This window comes from Silene latifolia, chromosome 7, assembly GCF_048544455.1.
Source record: "Silene latifolia isolate original U9 population chromosome 7, ASM4854445v1, whole genome shotgun sequence".
Lineage (NCBI taxonomy): Eukaryota > Viridiplantae > Streptophyta > Magnoliopsida > Caryophyllales > Caryophyllaceae > Silene > Silene latifolia.
Window position 1 is genome coordinate 124,210,679 of NC_133532.1, and position 21,597 is coordinate 124,232,275.

The 21,597-nt window shown below is 37.8% G+C and overlaps 2 protein-coding genes and 4 non-coding genes across 7 annotated transcripts; all 6 read left to right on the top strand.

The window, feature by feature from the left end:
• The first annotated feature begins 715 nt into the window (after positions 1 to 715).
• LOC141592949 (uncharacterized) lies at positions 716 to 5,848 on the top strand. The gene is made up of 4 exons (XM_074413848.1): positions 716 to 1,046; positions 2,035 to 2,140; positions 3,816 to 3,936; positions 5,432 to 5,848. Exons 1-4 carry the CDS (start codon positions 919 to 921, stop codon positions 5,689 to 5,691), a joined length of 615 nt encoding a protein of 204 aa, XP_074269949.1. The 5' UTR covers positions 716 to 918; the 3' UTR covers positions 5,692 to 5,848.
• Positions 5,849 to 9,072: 3,224 nt separating this feature from the next.
• On the top strand, positions 9,073 to 14,404 carry LOC141592950 (calmodulin-binding protein 60 C-like). 2 transcript variants are annotated; one of them, XR_012521263.1, is made up of 9 exons: positions 9,073 to 9,614; positions 10,737 to 10,812; positions 11,103 to 11,161; positions 11,282 to 11,775; positions 11,873 to 12,033; positions 12,114 to 12,317; positions 12,727 to 12,958; positions 13,506 to 14,162; positions 14,312 to 14,404. XR_012521263.1 is itself a non-coding variant. In XM_074413849.1 (8 exons), exons 1-8 carry the CDS (start codon positions 9,475 to 9,477, stop codon positions 14,069 to 14,071), a joined length of 1,932 nt encoding a protein of 643 aa, XP_074269950.1. In that variant the 5' UTR covers positions 9,073 to 9,474; the 3' UTR covers positions 14,072 to 14,404. The 2 variants fall into 2 exon arrangements, 1 of the variants encoding a protein (XP_074269950.1); XM_074413849.1 differs by having other exon boundaries at positions 13,506 to 14,404.
• Positions 14,405 to 17,240: 2,836 nt separating this feature from the next.
• On the top strand, positions 17,241 to 17,312 carry TRNAW-CCA (transfer RNA tryptophan (anticodon CCA)). Its single transcript has one exon. It is a non-coding gene; the product is annotated as a tRNA-Trp (tRNA).
• Positions 17,313 to 17,401: 89 nt separating this feature from the next.
• On the top strand, positions 17,402 to 17,473 carry TRNAD-GUC (transfer RNA aspartic acid (anticodon GUC)). Its single transcript has one exon. It is a non-coding gene; the product is annotated as a tRNA-Asp (tRNA).
• Positions 17,474 to 19,112: 1,639 nt separating this feature from the next.
• On the top strand, positions 19,113 to 19,184 carry TRNAW-CCA (transfer RNA tryptophan (anticodon CCA)). Its single transcript has one exon. It is a non-coding gene; the product is annotated as a tRNA-Trp (tRNA).
• Positions 19,185 to 19,276: 92 nt separating this feature from the next.
• TRNAD-GUC (transfer RNA aspartic acid (anticodon GUC)) lies at positions 19,277 to 19,348 on the top strand. Its single transcript has one exon. It is a non-coding gene; the product is annotated as a tRNA-Asp (tRNA).
• The last annotated feature ends 2,249 nt before the right edge of the window (positions 19,349 to 21,597 follow it).

Sequence of the window (21,597 nt, forward strand, 5' to 3'; positions counted from 1 at the left end):
TTATACGGAACTTGTTTGTGGTTTCTACTTTATAAAACTTCTTTTGAATTTCGGAATTTCACCCGAGCTAAAGGCCAGTCCATAACAACAGAAGAACCTCAATGCTTCTCTACTCGAGTTGCTCTTCATGTTGTCCTTATATTGACTCTTTTCCGATGTCTCCTACATTCCGGTTTTTGATTGAGTGCATATTTGTGATTGCTTTTGAAGTTCTATTTGTCCGTCTTGATAACTTCGTATTGCATCAAAATGCAAGTCAATATCCTTTTTAGCACCGTGCAGCTTCTGGAGTCGTCAATTGCAGCTCACTTCCTGAGAAGCAGCGAAAACAGGCAGAAATACATGATTCAACTAATATCTCCTTTTATATCGCCATTTGAAAACGAATTCAAGGAGTTTCGTTCATCGAGAATCTCGTGTTGATCTGAATTCTGAATTCTGATTATTGAGATAAAGAAAAGCTAAAACAGTCGTAAATAGGTGATACTAACCGAACAAATGATCTCATTAACATCGTTTAAATGTAAACTAAAAATTGGAAAAACGGTTTCAGAAACTTGTATTACACACTTTTACGTAAAGTGGTCTTAAACAAGAATTTATATCAAACAAAATTCCGAGCTAATAGGGACCCCCTTATACAAATTAGTTGTTCTCTCCGCTCCGATCATTTGTTTACTATTAATTAAAGCGGATCATTTGTTTACTATTAATTAAAATAACAAACAAATAGCTGAGAAAAAGCGAATATCTGTCAACCTTTTTTAAAACCGTTTTGCACGAGACCGACCCAACCGACCTAATATTGACCAAACCCGGTAAACATCCCAACAAAATTGTAAAACAAAGAAACACATACAGTGAACATACTCAGCGCAGCCTTACCAGTTACCACAAAAGCTCGCTCTCCCGTTAACAATGGCGGAAGAAAAAGAGGCAATTGTTGCAGCTCCGTCTGGTGCACCATCATTGGGAAACTCCCACGTATCTAAGAGATCTCTTCGTAACAAATCTCTCTCCGTTTCTTTCGATGAAAAAGACTTAAAGTACTCTCTTTTTTCTTCTCTTTTCTTTTAATTTTTTTGTTGTGTATTAAAGTTTATGTCTTTGTTGTTTGTGAGATGTTATTAGCTCATTTCATGAACTGGGTTGTGTTTAATTTTGCTGTTTATGATGATTTTTTCATGTTTGTTTGTTAATTTTTAGGGTTTATATTTTTGATTTAGGGTTTTTTAGATAATTTGATTGGTTGGTTTTGCTCCAAAGTGCTTTAATTTTTGTGGGTTTTTAGGGTTTAGTTGAGAATTAAAGTTGAAAGTTGTGAAGCATTTAGAAAGTAGGGGGTGAAAGTTGTGTAATTCTCAACCGGACTCGAAGACAGTGGTTTAACCGCATTTGGAACTTTTATCGGTTGAAGGAAGTAAAGTATACTCGTTGTTTTCGTGAGACAAATAAAGTATAGCTCACTTTATGGCCAGTTTGGGGCATTCATGTCCTATTTCTTTGAAGCGGGTTGACAGTCGTTGGCTTTCAGTCTCCTCCATTATCCGTAAGGCTGAGATAGGTTTGTCGTATTCTTAAAGGATTAACTTAGAGAATATGGGCATTTGAGTTACGGTTGTTGTAGTTCAATGAGCTGTTTGATGGGAAATTGTTTTAAGTGACGAATAAAGTATAGCTCACTCTATGGCCTGTTTGGGGCATTCGTGTCCTATTTCTTTGAAGCGGGTTGAGAGTCATTGGCTTTCCGTCTCCTCCATTATCCGTAAGGCTGAGATAGGTTTGTCATATTCTTAAAGGATCAACTTAGAGAATATGGGCATTTGAGTTACGGTTGCTGTAGTTCAATGAGCTGTTTTATGGGAAATTGTTTTTAAGTATTGATGAATGTATTGTGCATCTAGTCTCTAGTTCGGAGGATATGGAAAGGTTACTTAGATATAGAGTTCGACCTTCCCATACCTTGCATAGTGAAAATCTTAGTAGATTATTATTTGGAAATGTTGGAGTTAACTATGGGTTTCAATGGAGCAGAGACTTTGTTGGTGGATTTCAAAAGAGAAAGAAGAAGAGGAGAAAGGAAGCTTATAGAAAACAAGAGGAAGCAGGTCGCCGTAAGCATCTTGAGATACGTAAACAGGTAAATCCCTCATTTTGTTTGACAACTTTACTACTACTGTTGTATGTCACTGAATCAAAATGTCCTTTACCTTCAGTACCCGACTATGATGCAAATATTCTGTTAATGGCGAATAGAACTATGATTGAGAAAATTTTGTTTTTTTCGCAGTGTCACATTTTTAATCCTGTATTCATGTGTATAGCTAGGTATTTAGTCTCTTTATATCACACATTTATGTCATGGATTCTCCCAGGCATAATATCTTGGGAAGTACGATAAAGAACAACTGTATCTTGACTCACCCTCTTAAAATGCTGTCTGGCTTCTTACTGTTGAAGTGGTAATCGCGGTAGAGGATCTTAATAGCCTTTTTGTTTTCTTAGCATGTTTTTTTTTTTTTTTTTTTTTTTTTTTTTTTTTTGGTGTAAAAGGAGCCTCAAGGGCAATTTTAATGCTGACGGGATTTGAACCGGGGTCATGAGCACCACCTCTCATGACTTTACCAACTAAGCTAGACATCTGCTTCTTAGTATGCTTCTAAATATGATCTTAGTTGTGGGTTCCTTCATAAATGTGTAGAGTAGTCTGAGGAACCCCTGTCTCGAATTTGGGATAATGGTTAGATGTGGTTTAGTCTAGGAAGTCATTTTAGTGCAATGTTCTCACTCCTTGAGTTTATATGTTCAAATATTTTCTTTTCGAATATTTTTTTTAACGTTGATTGTGGAGGTGGATTCAAAAGGGCCAAAGGAAGGTCTTTGCTTGTGGTCTTGACACTTTTTTCTCCTTTGGATGTGCTTGCCTGCTTGGTGGTGTTATATTACACATCGAAAAAGAAGGTCTTTGATTGTGGTTTTGACTTGTTCCAATGTTCAAAATTTTTAGTTCAGTGTGAAGCCACCCATTAGATGGCATGTAAAATGTTTCTATTTGATGCATGTTATGTTATTTTTTAATTTAGATGCTCAACCTAGTCTCGGATATAAGAATAGAGCGCAACTAGGTCTATACCAGGCAAGAAAAATCGGAGTATTGCCCTCCGCCTTTAAAATTGAAGTTGTACTTCATGCTCTCACCAAAGTCAAATTGAACTGGATGTCAGAAGGCACGCTTTTTTAGGGTTATAGTATCTGATGGGGTTGTTATTGACGCTTCATCTTTCTTTTGATGCTCGTCAGTTTTTAACTTATAAATTGGCTCAGTTCAAATGGCCGAGGACGTTCGTTTGATGTATTAAAACTTTTTGCCAGGATTTGAGATTCTTATTTATGAGCAAAGCTTGATGTTAAAAAGTTTGAGCTCAGAAAACATATGGCATGCTTGACTAGATGGCTCCCTTAGTTTCAAGTATAAGAATCCCGTATCTGTGTAGCCTTAGCAAGCAAGCTGAGTTACTAACTCATAAGTATTTTCTTATTAGTAGACTTACTGGTCGTTTGACATGATATTTTAGGGGATCGTGCTCCTACCATCCCGTCCGTCTCCAGGATGGGAAATTGAAAGTTGATGGTTGTAGATCAGAACGAATGAGATATAGAGTAGGTGTTAATGTCTGATGTAATAGCTCAAAATTATATTTTAGGAAGTTTCTCAAATGACTCGGGATTTGGGACATAGTCGTATTTCCTCGACATTTTTAACGATTTAACCAACATAGTTTGGAGGTTTATTAGATTTATTCACACTTTTTCAGAGGAGAAAGGAGAAAGAGAATGCATTATATGGTGGTGCACCACCTCCTGAAAAGGACGGTGAAGCTGATGATGAAGATACCGAGCAGAATGATGAAAGTGAGCTGATCCCGTCAGTGTCTGGTATGATTTCACAAGCTTGATTACCCATTCTTTTCATTCAGCTGGTAATACATCAGAAACTTTCTCATGTTGTGTTGTGTTACTCGAACTCAAGTATGGGATCCGGACACAAGTACATATCCATGCGTCGGGTTAGGGCATGACTCAATTTTCCCATGTCCTAAAATTAGGATGCTGTGTTAGTGTGGTATCTGTCTCTAATGCAAAATTGTACCCATAAATTTGTAACATGTTTAAGTATTTTAAAGTTAAGAGTCAGTATCACATAGGTTTATCATTGTTTATGTGCCTTTTCCCCATTGCTTAAGCTGTTAACGAGTCCAGTTGTTCAATGCATAGTGATATCTGTGTTATTCTCCGATCCTATAAAGTCCCTGACTGTTAAATTGAAAGCTAAGAAGGTCCGAGAGTGATTTATCGAAATTTAGAGATAGGATGTCAGTAAGAATGTGTTATTAGTCTCTGAGTATCAAAGTAAGCTAGGTACGATGAAGGAACTTTGTTAAAAAATTGTGTCTTGTCGTCTCCTTGATTATTATCCTTTTTCTTTTTAAAAGTTCCTTGAATATATCCTTAGCCGGCTTCTGTTCTCGGAAATCGGAATGCAAGATAAAAATGTGCATAATTGCAAACTTAGTACCAAGCCACCAATCAAATCATGCATTCTGTTTCCTCGATCCCTTTTTGCTCATAACCAGTTGGTCTTGCTTCAGACTGGCCATTTTGGTCTAAAGCAATAAGACGGGATTTTGTAACCATTTTACAGCTAAATGTGACAACTATTGAAAAACAAGTTTTCATAAGTTGTTAACACTGGTGTACCATTGTGGTTACATTTAAGTATTTAACCATAAAATGCTCACATATTCCGGTCTGAGCTTCAGGCGAAAAGTGGTGGCCGTCTGAAACAAGAATTTGCCCATAACTTCTGATGTTTGTACAATTGTACCTGTTGAGCATATGCCAGCTAGCTCAGCTTGTGATGTCGTTGAGGGATGTATTCATAACTTCGGTTTGAACCCCTCAGGTCTCAGCGCCAAAATTCTTCGTTGTGGGCTTGTGGCTCTTTCAGACAAAAAGAAAGTAGTTGACCAACGATTGGGAAAACAAAATATCCGATGTTATAATTGAGAACCAAGAGAGAATTAAGATTTAGGATTTTTTGGATATCGTCTTAGGATACACGTTGACCAACAATCGGGAAAAGAAAATATCCGATGCTTGTTATAATTGAGAACCAAGAGAGAATTAAGATTTAGGATTTTTTGGAGATCGCATTTTGAGGTGTGTGTCCACCCATGGACGGTTCTAAAGGATGATTCATGTCAGACGACCCCAAATCATTTTGGGATTAAGACTCTGATGTTGTTGTTGTTGTCGTCGTCTTAGGATACACGTGCTGGGCTGTATATTTGACATTCTAAGGATGCTTGTTAGATGAAAAGCCTCCGTAATAGGTTAGGATAAACCAATCTAATATCTTTAGGTCATGCAGAGGTCTTTGAAGGGACAACAACATATGAAAATGGCGATGTCATGGTGACAGTCACTACAAGCGATCTTACTCGCAAAGAGGAAGAAGACCGTCCATTGACAAAGTCAACATCTTTACCACCGGCCTTCACTAAAGGAGCAGGCAAACAGCATAACATTCCTGTAAGGAAGAAGAAACCCATGAAGAAAGTTAGAAAAGGTAGCTCCCGGCCGAAGCTACAGAACAAAAGAGAGAGAAGGAAGGGGAATAAGAAAAAGTAACAGCTTTAATTTTCTCCGGTAATTTTTCTCGAGTTCACTCCTCGCTGTTAGCTAAATTTTATGCGGGTTTATAGCGTAGTATGCAAGTAACACAACAATTCGGATTTTCTTGTATTGTTTGCTGATTATAGTCCATGCATTTCTCGATTAACCTTCATTATGGCTTTTCCGTAAACGCCCGTCTCTATTAGCTGAACACAAGGTGAAGCTAGTTATACTCGATCCTCTTACCCTCCCATCCACCATAAACAACCTTCATTATGGAAGATTGGAAGGAACTGTGGCGGTAAAAGTGGCTGATAGGTTATAGTGTGCATTTTAGGCTGTCTATTACTCTATTACTATATAAAAGGGCACTTATTGGAGTATCAGGGGTAAAATGCGCGGGAATGAGTAAATTAGTGTGCGGGATTTAGCAATTACGAATGTTTAATATGTGAGAAAATGGCCCTAAAATGTCGTGTCGGGGTACTTCTAACAGGATGTCGCTGATGTCGCTGGAGTGGGGCAGGCGAAAAGTGGATGTAGGTTCCCCCACAAACTGATACACGCACGTAGAGCCTTAGAGGTGTGCGCTGGGCCGGGTTGGGTGGTTGCGGCACTGGCACAACACTAAATAAGGACCGGGCTAGTGCTGGGCCAGTTTTGTCTGGCGGCCTTTATATATTTTTTATTATTTGTCTGGGCCAGTTTTGTCGTGGCACTAGCCCGACGCTAGGGGATGATCGGGCTGGGTCATGTGCTGAGCGGACCACCATTTTTCGGCACACAGACCCGGGCTGGGATGGGCTAGCCCGCCATGTTGTACACCTCTACATGTACGACAGTACCCACCAAGCAAAAATGAATCCCATACCCGCCCCGCAGTCACCACCTATTGGTACGCATTTTCAACCCATACTTACCCAGCCCGTTAAAACCGGATACACCCTATTTACCCACTAACCCAGTATACTCGCTAGACCTGACAAAATTAACCAGCCCAAATGAATCGATTGGAATAACCTGACTCATACATGACCCAACACCCCAATTGAGGATTTGAGCATGACTCGAAACCCGAATTGATCCGGACGAATTCGACTTGTTTTGACTTTCCACGGATGCTTATTTTGGCAAACTGGCAATTATTCCGAAAATGAACCAACTCCTAAATAACCCGAATTCATATAAACCCGAAAGTGACCGACTCAAAACCGACCTAACTATCCTGTAGACAAGGTCTAATACTTTTCCATAAAAACCTCTAACCGTACGACTACACTAACATAGTAGATGATGAAATGATGTATCTAAGGGGAGTGTACTTGAAATTGGAATTGGTTTCATTTAATAAAGGTAGTGAGGTAGAGATTGGATCAAAGCGAGTGACCGACAAAAGATAATATTCTAATAAGGCGGCAGTTAGCAATTATGATCACGCTAACTCCAATTACTCCCTGCGTCCCCACCATACGCAGCCCTGTCACTGCCTCACCTGATTTACCCCTTCTCTTTTACCCATTTCCCGCACGTGCATCACTTCCCTTGTAATCTTTTTTTTTTTTTTTTTTGGTCTAAATTGGGGTGTCCACCGTCGACAACAGTGTATACTTCCGTTGTAATCTGACATGTACTCAATCCACCGGAGTAAGTATTAAGGGATTACTTTTTTCGGCTTGAATGAAGCTGAATTGAACTAATTTGAGCTTGAACTAAATTGAAGTGAGTTGAACTGAATTAAAATTTGTTGAGATAAATAGAGATGAATTGAGATTAACTGAATTGAAGTGAGCTAGCCGAAAATAATAGGGACTATTCTCCATTTTGATGTCTGAAATTACAGACTTCTACCAGAAATTAATTCAATTTTACTTAAAATGACAATATCCATCTTAAGATGTGATTGACAATATATTTAACACGTTTCCATTTTAAGATAGATATTGTTGTTTAAGAAACTTATTAATCCGATTTTAGATTTAAAAGGATAATCTTGACTATCCACAACATACACAACAAATCGAAGTCATTCCTATAAAATCCCGATTTGTAAATATCGTCGACGTTTTAGTAAATATCGTCGACGTTTTCATTCCAAAAGGCGATAATGCCCTTTGCATAATTACACTATTTTCTCTCTCTAAACAATATTCTCTCAAATTCTATTAAAAACCAACTACATTTCGTTCTCTCATCGCATTAAACAAATTAAAAGATGTTAGAAATTAACGCACATCCTAGAAAATTTAAATAAATTTAAAAAATCGGCAAATAAACGTATTAAACACGGTTTTTTTTTTTTTAAAAATGAACTAGCTCATGGACTAAATGTTGAGATTCAACAATCGACCATGGACCAAACGTTGAAAACCAACGTTTGCCATGGTCCAAACGTGGGAAACCAATGTTGGCGTAGTGGTCAAACGTGGGAAACCAACGTTGGCCGTGGTCCAAAGTTGGAATCCCACGTTTGTACGGAGAATTTTTTTTTTTTTGAAAAAGTTCCAAAAAAAATAAAAAAATCTCCGTGGCAAACGTGGGATTCCAACGTTTGACCACTTCCAACGCTTGGTTTCCACGTTGACCACTGAAACATTGGTTTCAACTGGTCCATGGTCAACGTTAGATCTCAAAGTTTGGTCCATGGTTCAACTTTGGGGATATAAATTTCAGATTTACGCAGAAAAATTGCAATGTTTGTTATTACTAAGTCAATACGTGACGTAAATCAATTATCGAATGGATTTAACGGTGCGCAAAAAAAAAATTAACCAAATAATGAAGCGATTAAGTTGTTTAAGTACCCGGTGATTCGAGATCCGTCGTGTTGTTAATTGTTGTTGTTTTTTTTTTTTAATTTAGTTGAAGTTGAGAGGAAATTTTTTAGAGAGAGAAAGTGTTGGATGAGTGGAAGGGCAGTTATCGTCTTTTTTATGAAAAACGTCGTCGATATTTACTAAAATGTCGTCGATATAAATCCGCCCTCTTATGAATAGAGAAGAAACATAAGATTCTGTACCAAAATACGGTACCATTTCTATATATATAACATATTCCACCTCATCCATCCCTACAAAATCAAACCCAAATACTCAAAATTCAAAAAGGAAAATAAGATTGCATCATTGGCTATACGGTACCACTGTGGCAGTGTAGCACCTCCATTATACATACATACAAGTATATAACATATAAATAAACACGATATGATGACAACATAATAACTCGTGAGAAAGTGGTACCAAAATATTTCACTTCATCTATCCGGCTATCCCTACAAAATCAAGCCCAACACTCAAAATTCATAAAAGGAAAATAAGATTACGTCACCAACAATACCGTACCACCTCTTATGACAAAACACCGACATATTAACACGTGAGAAAGTGGTACCGAAATATTCCAATTCATTTAAACAAAATCAGGTTTCTAATTTTTCCCCTCAACTTTCCATAGTTTCCAACTCCATATATAACTCAATAAGCCGTCAATATTGAACACAAAAAAACTTCCATTTCTTTCAATCAAAATCCCACATCATATATTCATAACAAATCATCATTATTTCTCTTTCTAACATCAAAAGCTGTTAACTTTTTCCCGCTCAACTTTTCTTCATAAATTCTGTTAAATTCAACTAGTGGGTACCATGTATAAAGCATAAATTAGTTACTTTTTTTTTGTTCATGATCTTAATCTTTTAAAATTCATTTTTTTTGATTTAATTGTTAAATTAAATAAAGGGTATTGTTTATTTAGTGGATCTAGTAATAAAGTTGGAATCTTTTTGAGAAAATAATAATGCAAACAAGATACATGGAGAGATCAAAGAGTATGAATGGAAGAGAAAAGAGAAGTTTGGATCCGAATTCGAGTTCGGATGTTAATGGCGATGATGATGATGATGGTCAACCTGATCGTAAAAGACCTGCTTTAGCTAGGTTAATCTCATATCTTTATCATGTTTTTATTTCGGCTAATTTAGTTAGTCTTATGTAAGACGGTTTTGTTTTTTGCTTGCTAATTTGAGTGATTTAGTATAGTTGAAAAACAGTCAGTCTTGGATAAGACGGTTTTATACAAAGATGGCCTTATTTAAGTGATTTAGTAAAGTTGATAAACAGTTAATTTTCTGGTTGTGAGGTGGGTAACTATAAGACCCGTCTTAAACTTACAACATAGTGATTATAGGTATTATAAAATGAGCTACATGGCTTTTAAAAAAACCCGTCTTTAAGCTTAAGACGGTCTCAAATGCTCATTTTCTGTATTGTTATGCTTGATTTGGTTAGTTATTTAATGCTGTTTTATGTCTGATTTGGTTATTAATTTGTGTCATTTAGTAAAGTTGGGAGCTTGGATTTTCTGGGTATTAATTAATTTCTTTTATTGAAGTTCTCCACAATTATTGATGAAATATATGTACTATGTACTTATGGAGTCCATTTTCTCTCAATTTCCGAAAAAGAAATGGAGAGGCAAGTTCCTATTAATGGTCCGCATTTTGACAATATCTAACGGTTCTAAATTTACGCATAAAAATAAAGGGAAAATGGGAGTGAAAGGGGTAATTATTATTCAAATAGATTGTGAGAGGAAATGGAGAGGATCCATTTCCGTACTTATGTAGTGTCTGGCATATAGCTTTTTGATGCAGTTTTGAGATACTTTAGGGTTTCTTCTGATTTTGTAATAACTGCACAGAAGTTAGATGAATTCATTGTTAGGAGATAAAAACTCGATTTTATTATCGACATTAAGGGTCTCACTTAATCATGTTCTATGGTGAAACCGATCCAATTATATATTTCCGACACTCATTGATGCTCCTTGCTAACCAGACTAGTGGATTATATTACATACAGCATAAGTAACTCTTATCCTTCGAAAAATTTAAGCTTTATTGTTACTGGAGATCTGTGAGTTAATTTTTTGCTCAAGGGGTTGTAGATTTATGGGTTTTCACGGCCTTTGAGTTGATAATCTTGAGCATTGCTTTATATGTGCATCAATGTTCGTGTGACGTATGCTGTTTATTCTCTAAACTTTTGTCTTTTATGTAGTGTTATTGTTGAAGCCCTTAAGGTGGATAGTCTGCAGAGATTGTGCTCATCCTTGGAACCCATCCTTCGGAGAGTTGTAAGATTAATCAAACTTATGTATGATTCTCTTCTTCTTAGTAAAGGACAATTTGTCCATTAGAGAGCTGAATTGAACGCTTCTCGATAATGATATTCTTCTTGGAGAAGAAACTGCATCTGGTTACTATTAGGCTGCGACATCTTGACCCCATTAGGATTCATCCTGGTTATTGTTATCGTTGGCGCTATGGAATTAGTGGTTGAAATTAATTAAGGGGGAGTAAAAATAGGCTACTTGCTTGTATGTTTGTGTTGAACGTGTTGTTTCTTTCATGACTGATGGAACAGGTTAGCGAGGAAGTGGAACGTGCTTTGGCGAAGTTGGGGCCTGCCAGGCTTGTTGGAAGGTACAGTTTGCTTGATAACTTTTTCTGTTGAATGTGACTTCTGAATCTAATTTCTGCATGCTCCCACGACTTTCCAGTTCCTAATGTTCATCGTTATTCTTATTTAAAAAATATATCCAGGTCTTCTCCCAAGAGGATAGAAGCATCTGATGGAAGAAGTTTGCAGCTTCAGTTTCGAACAAGGCTGTCTCTCCCCCTTTTCACTGGCGGAAAAGTAGAAGGCGAGCAAGGGGCAGCTATCCACATTGTCTTAGTTGATGCCAATTCCGGACAACTTGTCACAACTGGCTCAGAATCATGTGCAAAATTAGATATTGTTGTGCTTGAAGGTGATTTTAATGACGAAGATGATACAATTTGGACGGAAGAAGAATTTGAGAGTCATCTTGTGAAAGAGCGTGAAGGAAAGCGACCCCTTTTAACTGGAGAATTGCAAGTGACACTTAAAGAAGGCGTAGGAACTCTTGGGGAACTGACATTTACCGATAACTCAAGCTGGATTAGAAGCAGACAATTTAGATTAGGTCTCAAGGTTGCTTCAGGTTACTGTGAAGGGTTCCGTGTTCGGGAGGCAAAGACCGAAGCCTTTACTGTGAAGGATCACAGAGGGGAATGTGAGCATTTTCACGTGTTTTTGCATTTTCTTTCTCGTAGATGCTCCACTTCTGAATGTGTCGCTCTGACAGAATGCTTTACTGTTTTTGTCTGAAGTGTACAAAAAACACTACCCTCCAGCTTTAAGCGATGAAGTTTGGAGACTGGAGAAGATTGGAAAAGACGGGGCTTTCCACAAGAGGCTGACTAAAGCCGGAATAGTTTCAGTCGAAGATTTCTTGCGGTTTGTTGTTAGAGATCCGCAGAGGTTGCGAAATGTAAGACTCTTTAGCAGCATTGTCTGATGATTATTTCTATCTCAGCGATATTATTCTAACCTAACCCAGAGATATTGTAGATACTTGGAAGTGGAATGTCGAATAAAATGTGGGAAGCCCTAGTTGAACACTCGAAGACGTGTGTCTTAAGTGAGAAGCTGTTTATCTATTACTCTGAGGGTCCACAAGGTGTTGGGGTGATGTTCAACAGCATATATGAGTTTACTGGCCTAATTGCTGGCGGCCAGTACTACTCGACTGATGCACTCTCCGATGCTCAGAAGGTTAGCAATTCATTCCTTTCAATCATGGTAATCGGTTTATTCATCTTGTATTTGCTTGCGTTTATTGATAATTCTATATCCGTGAGTGAATTGCTAAACAAATATGGTCTTGAGGAAATTCTAATTGTGTCATTCACCAACTGTGAGGGTAAGGCTTCGGTTCTTACGTTTACTTAGACCATATGATATTAGCCATATATAGGGCAAAAAACTAAGATGTGATACTACTTCTGTCTTAACTCTTAAGAAATCGGGTTATACAGAATAAAAACTTGAAAGGATTTGGATTCTCTTTTTGTCAATTCATGCGAAGGTGGATACGCACATATTTGTCACTATATGAATTATTGGATGCATAGTATGCTATAGTAAAATAATTTCGTCCCCTAAAAATGTCGCTTGTTGGCAGATTTACGCGGATACCTTGATAAAGAAAGCATATGACAATTGGATGCATGTTGTTGAGTATGATGGTAAGTCTCTATTGAGCTTAAAACAGAACAAAAATGACGATACTTCCAGAATTGAAGCACCTATGACTCAATCAAACAACTACTACAACCATCACTTAGCTATACCAAGTTTACCCGTCCCTCCTGCTCCGGAGCAGCATCATGTTGAACCTAATCTCAAGATTGAAGGTTCGGATGCTATTCTTCGCTCTTTTTTTATTTATTCAATGCATCCAGTTCATTTTCTGTCTTCATTATCCTTCTATAAATAATAAATCCACAATGAAACTAAGGAATCGAACTATGCATTACTCGATTAATATATAGACATGGGAACTCTGCCCTAAAATGAGGATACAAGTGAAGTAAAGCTGTTCTGCTTTTGTCATGCGGGTGTCCCTTTTTTATGTTCTTTCGAGATGTCTTGGATTGCTAAGAGTCGGGTATAGTGCTTACAAAATTATAAATATTTCCTTCTGTTAATTTTTACTCCCTCCGTCCCGGTCATTTGTTGTCCTATTCCATTTTGGGTTGTCTCAGTCAATTATTGTCCTTTCTATTTTAGGAATGCATTTGATGAACAATTTGATCATTCACACTCAATTTGGTCCATATGTCACTTAGTAATTGGTCATCTCCTCTTTCCTTGGTCTTTGTGCCAAAACCAAAGGACAACAATTGACCGGGACGAAGGAAGTATAAATTTTATCCTAACAACATGGTATGGTATGGTTAGGTCTAAATGATGCGGTTGGCGCAAGATACTCTTCCCAATCACATACAATGAATCCTAATGGGTCGACGATGCAATTCAACACCACCTCATTTTTGCCTCCTAATCAATATATTGGTGCTTCCGGTCTAAGCCAACTCCCTAGAAACGATGACACGTTGTCACTCGGCCCTCCACAACCATCCTTCCCGGGATTCAATCCAGCTAGTACATCAAACTTTTATAGAGGCACAGAGGAATTGCTATCAGAGGAAGAAATACGAATGAGGAGTAACGAGATGCTTGAACATGACGATATGCAGCATTTACTCCGTATTTTCGGGATGGGTCACAGTCAAGGTCAAAACCTGGTTGGCGTGACAGAAGATCTGTACCCGTATTCATCATCAGGTTACGCACCCTCACCCTCGCCTGCAATCAACTTCAATTTTGACGATGATAAAGTCCGCTCTTCTGGTAAAGCTGTGGTGGGATGGCTCAAGCTTAAAGCTGCGCTTAGATGGGGAATTTTTATCAGGAAAAAAGCTGCTGAGAAACGCGCTAAACTCACTGAGCTTGATGATACCTAGTTAATAGGTCTTCTGGAACAGCTGAGAAAACCAGAAATTTATGCATCTAATCCGTCTTTATGTAAAGGTATTTTGTTCATTTTACACGTCCGTTTGGTTGTATTTTGTATTGTTAAGAACAGTCAATTGGTTTTAGGATGGAACCTCTCTTGTGTTATCGAGTGGTCCGTCTCTCCTCTGTTTGGGTGTGGCCCGACCCGTTTGACTGTTCTAACAAGTATCATGATTTCTTTGATCAAGGTTTACAGGAACATTACCCTCGTGTCTCAAACGGATTTGTACCTATACCCTTCTTGTATTCTTGACTTCTAATGCAATAATTCTCCGAAATCATATTCTGTCCGTGTTGCCTAATTTTTTCGATAGATTTTATTTTGGTCGAACGCTTAATCGTTACCCTGCTTCTCAAAAGTATAACAAAGGCACCTCACCGGAAAGTTGGATGCTTGATATTGTCTTCGGTTAGGCGTTTGCCTAATATGTTCAGATGTTCACTGTCGGTCTATCGCTATCCAATATGATTATATGTGGTACGCTTGTGATGGAGTATTGCATACAATCAGTCGCGGATGTAGCCAAGAGAAGCAAAGCGATAACATGTCGTACGAAAAATCGGAAGCTTGAAATAGAAGGCCAAGGTTAACATGTAGTTTGGCATGAAGCTTGATTTAACATTGTATCCCATTCTTACCAATGCCACGGTTAGCCCCAGCATCTAAAGCACGCGATGATATCGACACTGATTTACTTGGATGATGCCTGAACGAAAGTTCAGTGGGTCATCATAAACTTATATGTCAAGCCAATTCCATGATCAGGACCACATTAATAATAGGGCTAATTTCGGACGGTATGGACCAATTTAGAAGGGAAAAAGTCGGGGTAATTCGCATTGATTGGCTAGTGAATTTACGTTTGTTCAGGATAATTAGCATTTCCCGACATAAGAAAGACCGTGTTAGAACACTTGTCGAGGTTATCTTTGGACGTTATCTTACAGTTTACGTCAGCTAATTTCTTTTGGCTTAAAGGGAGCCACAGGGGCGATTTTGATGTTGACGGGATTTGAACCCAGGTCATGGGTACTAATACGGTAATACCTCTCATGACTTCACCAACTAAGTTAGTTGACATCTGTATTAAAATTCTTATTAACATTAAGGACGATAAAATACACTTGAATTTCCAATATAATGTACGATAGATGACGCGGTAGACTGGGAAAAAAACCTCGCGATTTTTCTTTAAGAAACTACAGTAATCTATGGACTATCCAAGCATACAAAACGTACAAAAATGACCAATTACTCTCAATAAGATTACACAGAATTCAGACACAAGATTCTTTTTTTTTTTGGTTTCTTAGACAATATGGCAACAAACAAGACCATAATAAAACAACCAAACAAAGGTACCATATTTCATCAAATTACAGCATTTCATGATAAACTCTAAGAAATGTAAGTAGGCTAAGATGTACAATATTATCGGTTCACCCGTGACCCGACTTTTTGACAAACCATGGCTAATAAGTGCTGATCTGCTGGACCACGGCGAGACGAGAGCAATCAGCAATGTAAGAGATAGTGAGTGATGGGAGAAAGGGGAGTATTACATACAGGCATACAGCTCAAGAAATTAAAGCTATTCATTATCTATATTGCAAGAATGCGATCCGAACCATGTTCCCTAGTAAATAATTGCCAGCTGGGCCGATGATCACTTGGTCACTGCAGCCCCCGAAAGGAGGTGGTTTACATGGTCCATGTGGTGATGCGGGAATGCATGGGCTCGGGGGGATTCAACCCTCTCGTCATTTTAACCAAGTGGTGTTAGTCCAGTGGTAGCTGGGTTAAACCTTGAAGCTTACAGAAATGCAGGAGTTGAGAGGTCCCAGGTTCGACTATCAGCTCGGGCGATGATCACTTGACCACTGCAGCCCCCGAAAGGGGTGACTTACATGGTCCATGTGAGTGCGGGAAAGCATGGGCTCGGGGGGACTCAACCCCCTCGTCATAAAAAAAAAAGGAATATTCTACATGGTACCCCTCAATTTTTTGACTTTCTACATGGTAACCCTCACTTATTAAAACTTACATGATACCCTAATTGTTGTCATTATCACTAAGTGTGCCCCTAAACTTTATTTTCCGTCAGTTAAACTCAATTTTAGGGGTTAAGTGATTACTTGGACACGTAACCAAGCTTGGCATTTATCATCCCATGACATAAGGACTCTATTAGGCTCAATATTCATCTTTGGATGTGATAATTTAGCAAGGATTCAATAAATTTTCCGTCAAAACTTTTTAGCCTATATATATCAATAAATATTAGAATCGAGATGGATATTAAGTCTAATAGAGTCCTTATATCATGGGATAATAAATGACAAGTTTGGTTACGCGTCCAAGTCATTATCTAACGCCTAAAACTGAGTTTAATTGATGGAAAATAAAGTTTACGGGTACACTTAGTGATAATGACAACAATTATGGGTACCATGTATGTTTTAAAAAGTATAGGGGTACCACGTAGAAAGTCGAAAAATTGAGGGGTACCATGTAGAATATTCCAAAATAAAATAAAAATAAATAAATAAATAAATAATTGACTTGTTTAGTGTACTTTGGTACGAAACGAAATTACTTGCCTAGAGGGCGTTAGGTAATTGAGAATCCGTGTGGAGGTTTGTTATTTCTAATGTTCAATTAAAAATACTTTGGAACACCAAAGAGCATCAAACGACTATATCCTTAATCTACGTGGCCAATAAATCTTTTTCTGGAGTAAAATCCGCTATTTTTATCCTCTCGCAAAAATAAATTAAACTAAAACGATTAAATTGAGCATACCAAAGTGATTCGAATAAAAAATTCTTGCATGAGATGACCTCATTAGCCTCATACACAATGGAGAAGTACTCCAACCTTATCATAAGACTGTCTCACGGTCTCACCACATGTGATCGTTAACATAATTGAGCTTAACGTGGTTATTACTCTCGACATCCCGATGAATAGTTAATTAATTACTCCTATCATTGATTGAACTCTTTACATATTTCAAACAATGGTAAACATTGACAGGGACGAAGAGAGTATAAGCGCGTAAAACGAAAGGATAGACAAGTAAAAGTACCGAACAGCATAGAAAATAGACAACAAGAGGATCCGTGGCGCAATGGTAGCGCGTCTGACTCCAGATCAGAAGGTTGCGTGTTCGATTCACGTCGGGTTCAATTTCCCGATCCTCATCACGGTCTTTTTTCGTTCTGTGTTTTATATATTTGAATTTATATAATACTACATCGCGTGTAAAAGCAACAAGGTCGTTGTAGTATAGTGGTAAGTATTCCCGCCTGTCACGCGGGTGACCCGGGTTCGATCCCCGGCAACGGCGTTTTAATTTCTTATTTTTTTGGTCAAAACAGAATTAAGCTGTTCAACTGAAACCAACACTCTGTGTAGTGTTCGTTTCCCTCTGTCAACTTCTTACAAGAACTACTTTCTGTTTTTTCAAGCACCATATAAATGGTCCATTCAAATCGATCACGTTTATCAATTTTTTGAATAGTTTTATACGAAGGAGTAGAAACCTACCGACCTATGCAACTTTTTTTATTATTTAAACGAGGTGGGTTCATCTTAACCGACTCCAAATCATTTGGGGACTAAGGTTATGTTCTTTTGGATTTAAAGTCACTTAATTTAAGTTCACTTTAGATCCTACACTACAACGAAAACGCGGTATAGTGACGGGCATACTGACGGAAAAAACAAGTCATCAGAAAACACGGGATACTGACGGCTATCTGACGGAATTTCCGTCGGTACACATTCCTGACGGTTTTTAATTAACGACGGAAATTCCGTCAAGGTAGGTTTTTTAGTGACGAAATAAGTTGACCCTGGCTACTGACCGAATTTCCGTTAGGAAATGAAAATACTGACGGATAAGCCGTCAGTACGGGCTGATTTTGGTCGTCGGTATGCCGCGTTTTCGTAGTAGTGCTATAAATTTAGTTCAGTTCAGTTCAGATCCTATAAATTCAGTTCAGATCCTATAATCAAGGCAACAAGCTGAAGGATGAACATATTAATAAAAGTAATACAAGTAATAATCAAGGCAACAAGCTGAAGGATGAACATTGTATTAACAGGGGAGAACACTCTACAGTTTTGATTCTCTCATTCTCTCAACTCATACTAATACAAAGCAAATGCGCCAGATACAGATTCACATGTTTCAACCATCACGCCTTCGAAGAAATTACTACTCCATATTTTAATCATCTTAAACTCTCCTGCATCTTCTTCATTATTCCGTATCAACTTCGTAGTCCTACTTCTCTTAGACGACATTTCTCTATTTAAGTTGAAGTTCCTGGGCTTGGTTGTAGAGATTTCCACTACATTGACCTTCACATATCGGGTCGCATCAGGGTCATTCGCCGCATTAGCATCATCAGAGCCGACCTGAATAGAATAAACTCGACCAAAAGGGCCCAGTGCAGTCAAAGGCCAAACATAATACAGACGTGGCGGCCGTTCCCTAGACAACTGTACTTGTACGCTTGATTTACTGATGAAATAATGAAAGTACCGCCTTATCAGAATTCTAATAGATATTGGGGAATATATATGTTAGACTGTCCCGTTAAAAACCTTGTTAAGGTCACGTTTCGACCTAGAGCATATTTTTTACGCCTCTCCTTTTATACAGAACAATATAACGTAGAGATTCGACAAAGTTTGGGTGAAATATAGATTACGTCTGGTCAACTTAAAACTTTGGACATAAAATGAAGATAAGGTGTAGCAACCCGTACTAAGGAAGGACGATTTAATAATCAAATGAAGGTAAATTGCAGAACAATGCAAGTATTCATGGATGAAAATCATGAAATACAATTTTTAAACCTTAATAATACTACTAGGCAACCAGCTTAAATCAATAATCAAGGGGACAATCAATGCGACGTAAAACGAAACGATAGACAAGTAAAAGTACGTAGCAGCATAGAAACTAGACAACAAGGGGATCCGTGGCGCAATGGTAGCGCGTCTGACTCCAGATCAGAAGGTTGCGTGTTCGATTCACGTCGGGTTCAATTTCCTGGTCCTCCTCATCACGGTCTTTTTTCGTTCTGTGTTTTATAACGTTTGGTTTATAATATACTATAGCGCGTTGGAGAGCAACAAAGTCGTTGTAGTATAGTGGTGAGTATTCCCGCCTGTCACGCGGGTGACCCGGGTTCGATCCCCGGCAACGGCGTTTTTTATTTTACTTAATTTTTAATCAAAACAAATTAAGCTGTCAACATAAATTGATAAAACCACTACTCTGTGTTCGTTTCCCTCTGAGATACCAAAATTTTCGTACACATAAATGATAAATATAGCAACAAAATTGCGTTCAGACATTGCGTTGTAAGCATGGTACCCGTAAATTCGGTACATCGAGTTAAGTAGGCTAAACACCGAAAGATAAATATGAGGTGCATCTTAGTCAACATAATGCAGCTGAGAAAATGAACTATTTTCTGTTTTTTCAAGCACCATATAAATGGTCCATTCGAATCGATCACGTCTATCAATTTATTCGTTTAATCCAATTCCCGGTTTTACAGCAGAGTCTTGATCACTCTTTTGGTTTAAAGTAGTCACTACTACAAATCCAGGCAACTACAACGCCCCTTTAACAACGATTATTCACGAAAATCACAATAGACGTTGTAGAATGTATGGCGCGAATTTTACTAAAATCAATTACAACGGGTATGGTTATAAAAACCGTTGTTATTCGTTTTAACAACGGGTCACACATGAACAACCGTTGTTAATAATTTGGCGCAAAATTGGCGCAAAGTTAGTGAAAAGTAATCACAACGGTTATTTTTGAAACCCGTTGTTAAAACTTATTTAACAACGGGTGTTTTCTACAACCGTTGTTAAAACATATTTCACAACGGTTGTTGTTTAATAACCGTTGTCAATACCTTCCATACTATAAACCACACAAACACAAGTCTGCTGCACCCACAAAACACAAACCTTAATACACAAACACAAACCCAAAGAAGACCAAACACAAACACAAAACACACACTTTCTCATCGTCTCTTTCTCTCTTTCTCATCGCCGCTTTATCTTCTCGCCGTCACTTTGTTGATTTCATCGTCTCTTTACGTACGTTACAGTAATTATCGGGTTTGTTTCATCGTCATTATTTTATTGTTCTAATTATTTCATTTCAATGTATGTGTTTTTATCGACCATTAGGTTCCGTTCAAAGATCTCTGCTAATTATTTCATTTCCATGTATGTGTTTCTAATTATTTCATTTCCATCTTCTTTGGCGTCCTTCAATACGGATCGAGCATGTTTTAGCGATTAGGGTTTGGAGAATATATTGAGATAATGGAAATGCATGTTAGTTGAGATAATGCAATGTATTTATACTAATGTGTGGGTTGAGTTGTTTTTTAATTAATATATATGTTAGGAAGTTGTGCCATATATGTTAGGAAGTTGTGCCATAATCGGATCTTGATGATGACAGATAGATCTATGGAGTTGAAAAAATGGAAGCAAATCAAACAAGCATAACTCAACACTTTCAAAATGATCATTTCATTTAATTTTAAACCAAATACATTACAATTATCGAAAATCAAAAGATGTATAATAAGTCGGAACAACCCCGGTTAAGCGTAAAAAGCGCTTCTCAACCCGCCACCAATCACGCCACTCTGGTATACCGCTAACTTCCGGGTCATTGGCTTCATATTTTGCAATAACATATTGAATATATGCAAGGACACGACTTGCATGTGGAGATAAGGTTGGAAGAGTACAACTCAACATATCTCTGGGCCGCACCAAGTTGCGAGTAACAGGCCGACTAGGGTATGAAGATGATGATGATGATGATGATGAGGCTTTGTTGACAAGCCGGACCGCTTCACGCCTCTTAATCCAATAATTCCGTTGATGTTCAAGGGATGCTTTGATTAATGGGTGTTGATCGGCGGAAGCTTGGCGAGAACCTTCCCATCATCTTCAATCGTTTGTGTAAGCCATTCTTCGTTGTTGATAAAATTAGGGTTCATTGCCATGTTGTTTCAATTAATGAATGTTAGTAAAGGATGCTTTAATATGTTGGTAAAGGATGCTTTAATATTTATAGTTAGTAATATTTAATTTAAATTTTTTTTTTATTTTTTTAGAACAAACAACAACGGTTATTTACAAACAACCCGTTGTCTTTAGTTATAACAACGGTTTTGTATATTAAAACCCGTTGTTATAACTTTCCCCCCAAAATTGAGTCACACTTTCCACAACGGGTTTTTATATTTAAAACCGTTGTTAATAGTTTTAACAACGGTTTCCGTAAGAAAACTAACCGTTGTTAAAACCTTCTACAACGGACGCTTTAACAACGTCCGCTTTTTTATATAACAACGGTTTTTGACCGTTGTTATAGCCTGTATCTGTAGTAGTGAGTGTAGCCTTAATTTG

Excerpts from the sequence above, each read along its gene's own strand:
- LOC141592950 (XM_074413849.1), top strand. The coding sequence starts at position 9,475 with ATGCAAACAAGATACATGGAGAGATCAAAGAGTATGAATGGAAGAGAA. Across the intron at positions 9,615-10,736 it reads AAAAGACCTGCTTTAGCTAG|TGTTATTGTTGAAGCCCTTA; the intron begins GTTAATCTCATA and ends TCTTTTATGTAG. Across the intron at positions 12,034-12,113 it reads ATCCGCAGAGGTTGCGAAAT|ATACTTGGAAGTGGAATGTC; the intron begins GTAAGACTCTTT and ends GAGATATTGTAG.
- LOC141592949 (XM_074413848.1), top strand. The coding sequence starts at position 919 with ATGGCGGAAGAAAAAGAGGCAATTGTTGCAGCTCCGTCTGGTGCACCA. Across the intron at positions 2,141-3,815 it reads ATCTTGAGATACGTAAACAG|AGGAGAAAGGAGAAAGAGAA; the intron begins GTAAATCCCTCA and ends ACACTTTTTCAG. Across the intron at positions 3,937-5,431 it reads GCTGATCCCGTCAGTGTCTG|AGGTCTTTGAAGGGACAACA; the intron begins GTATGATTTCAC and ends TAGGTCATGCAG.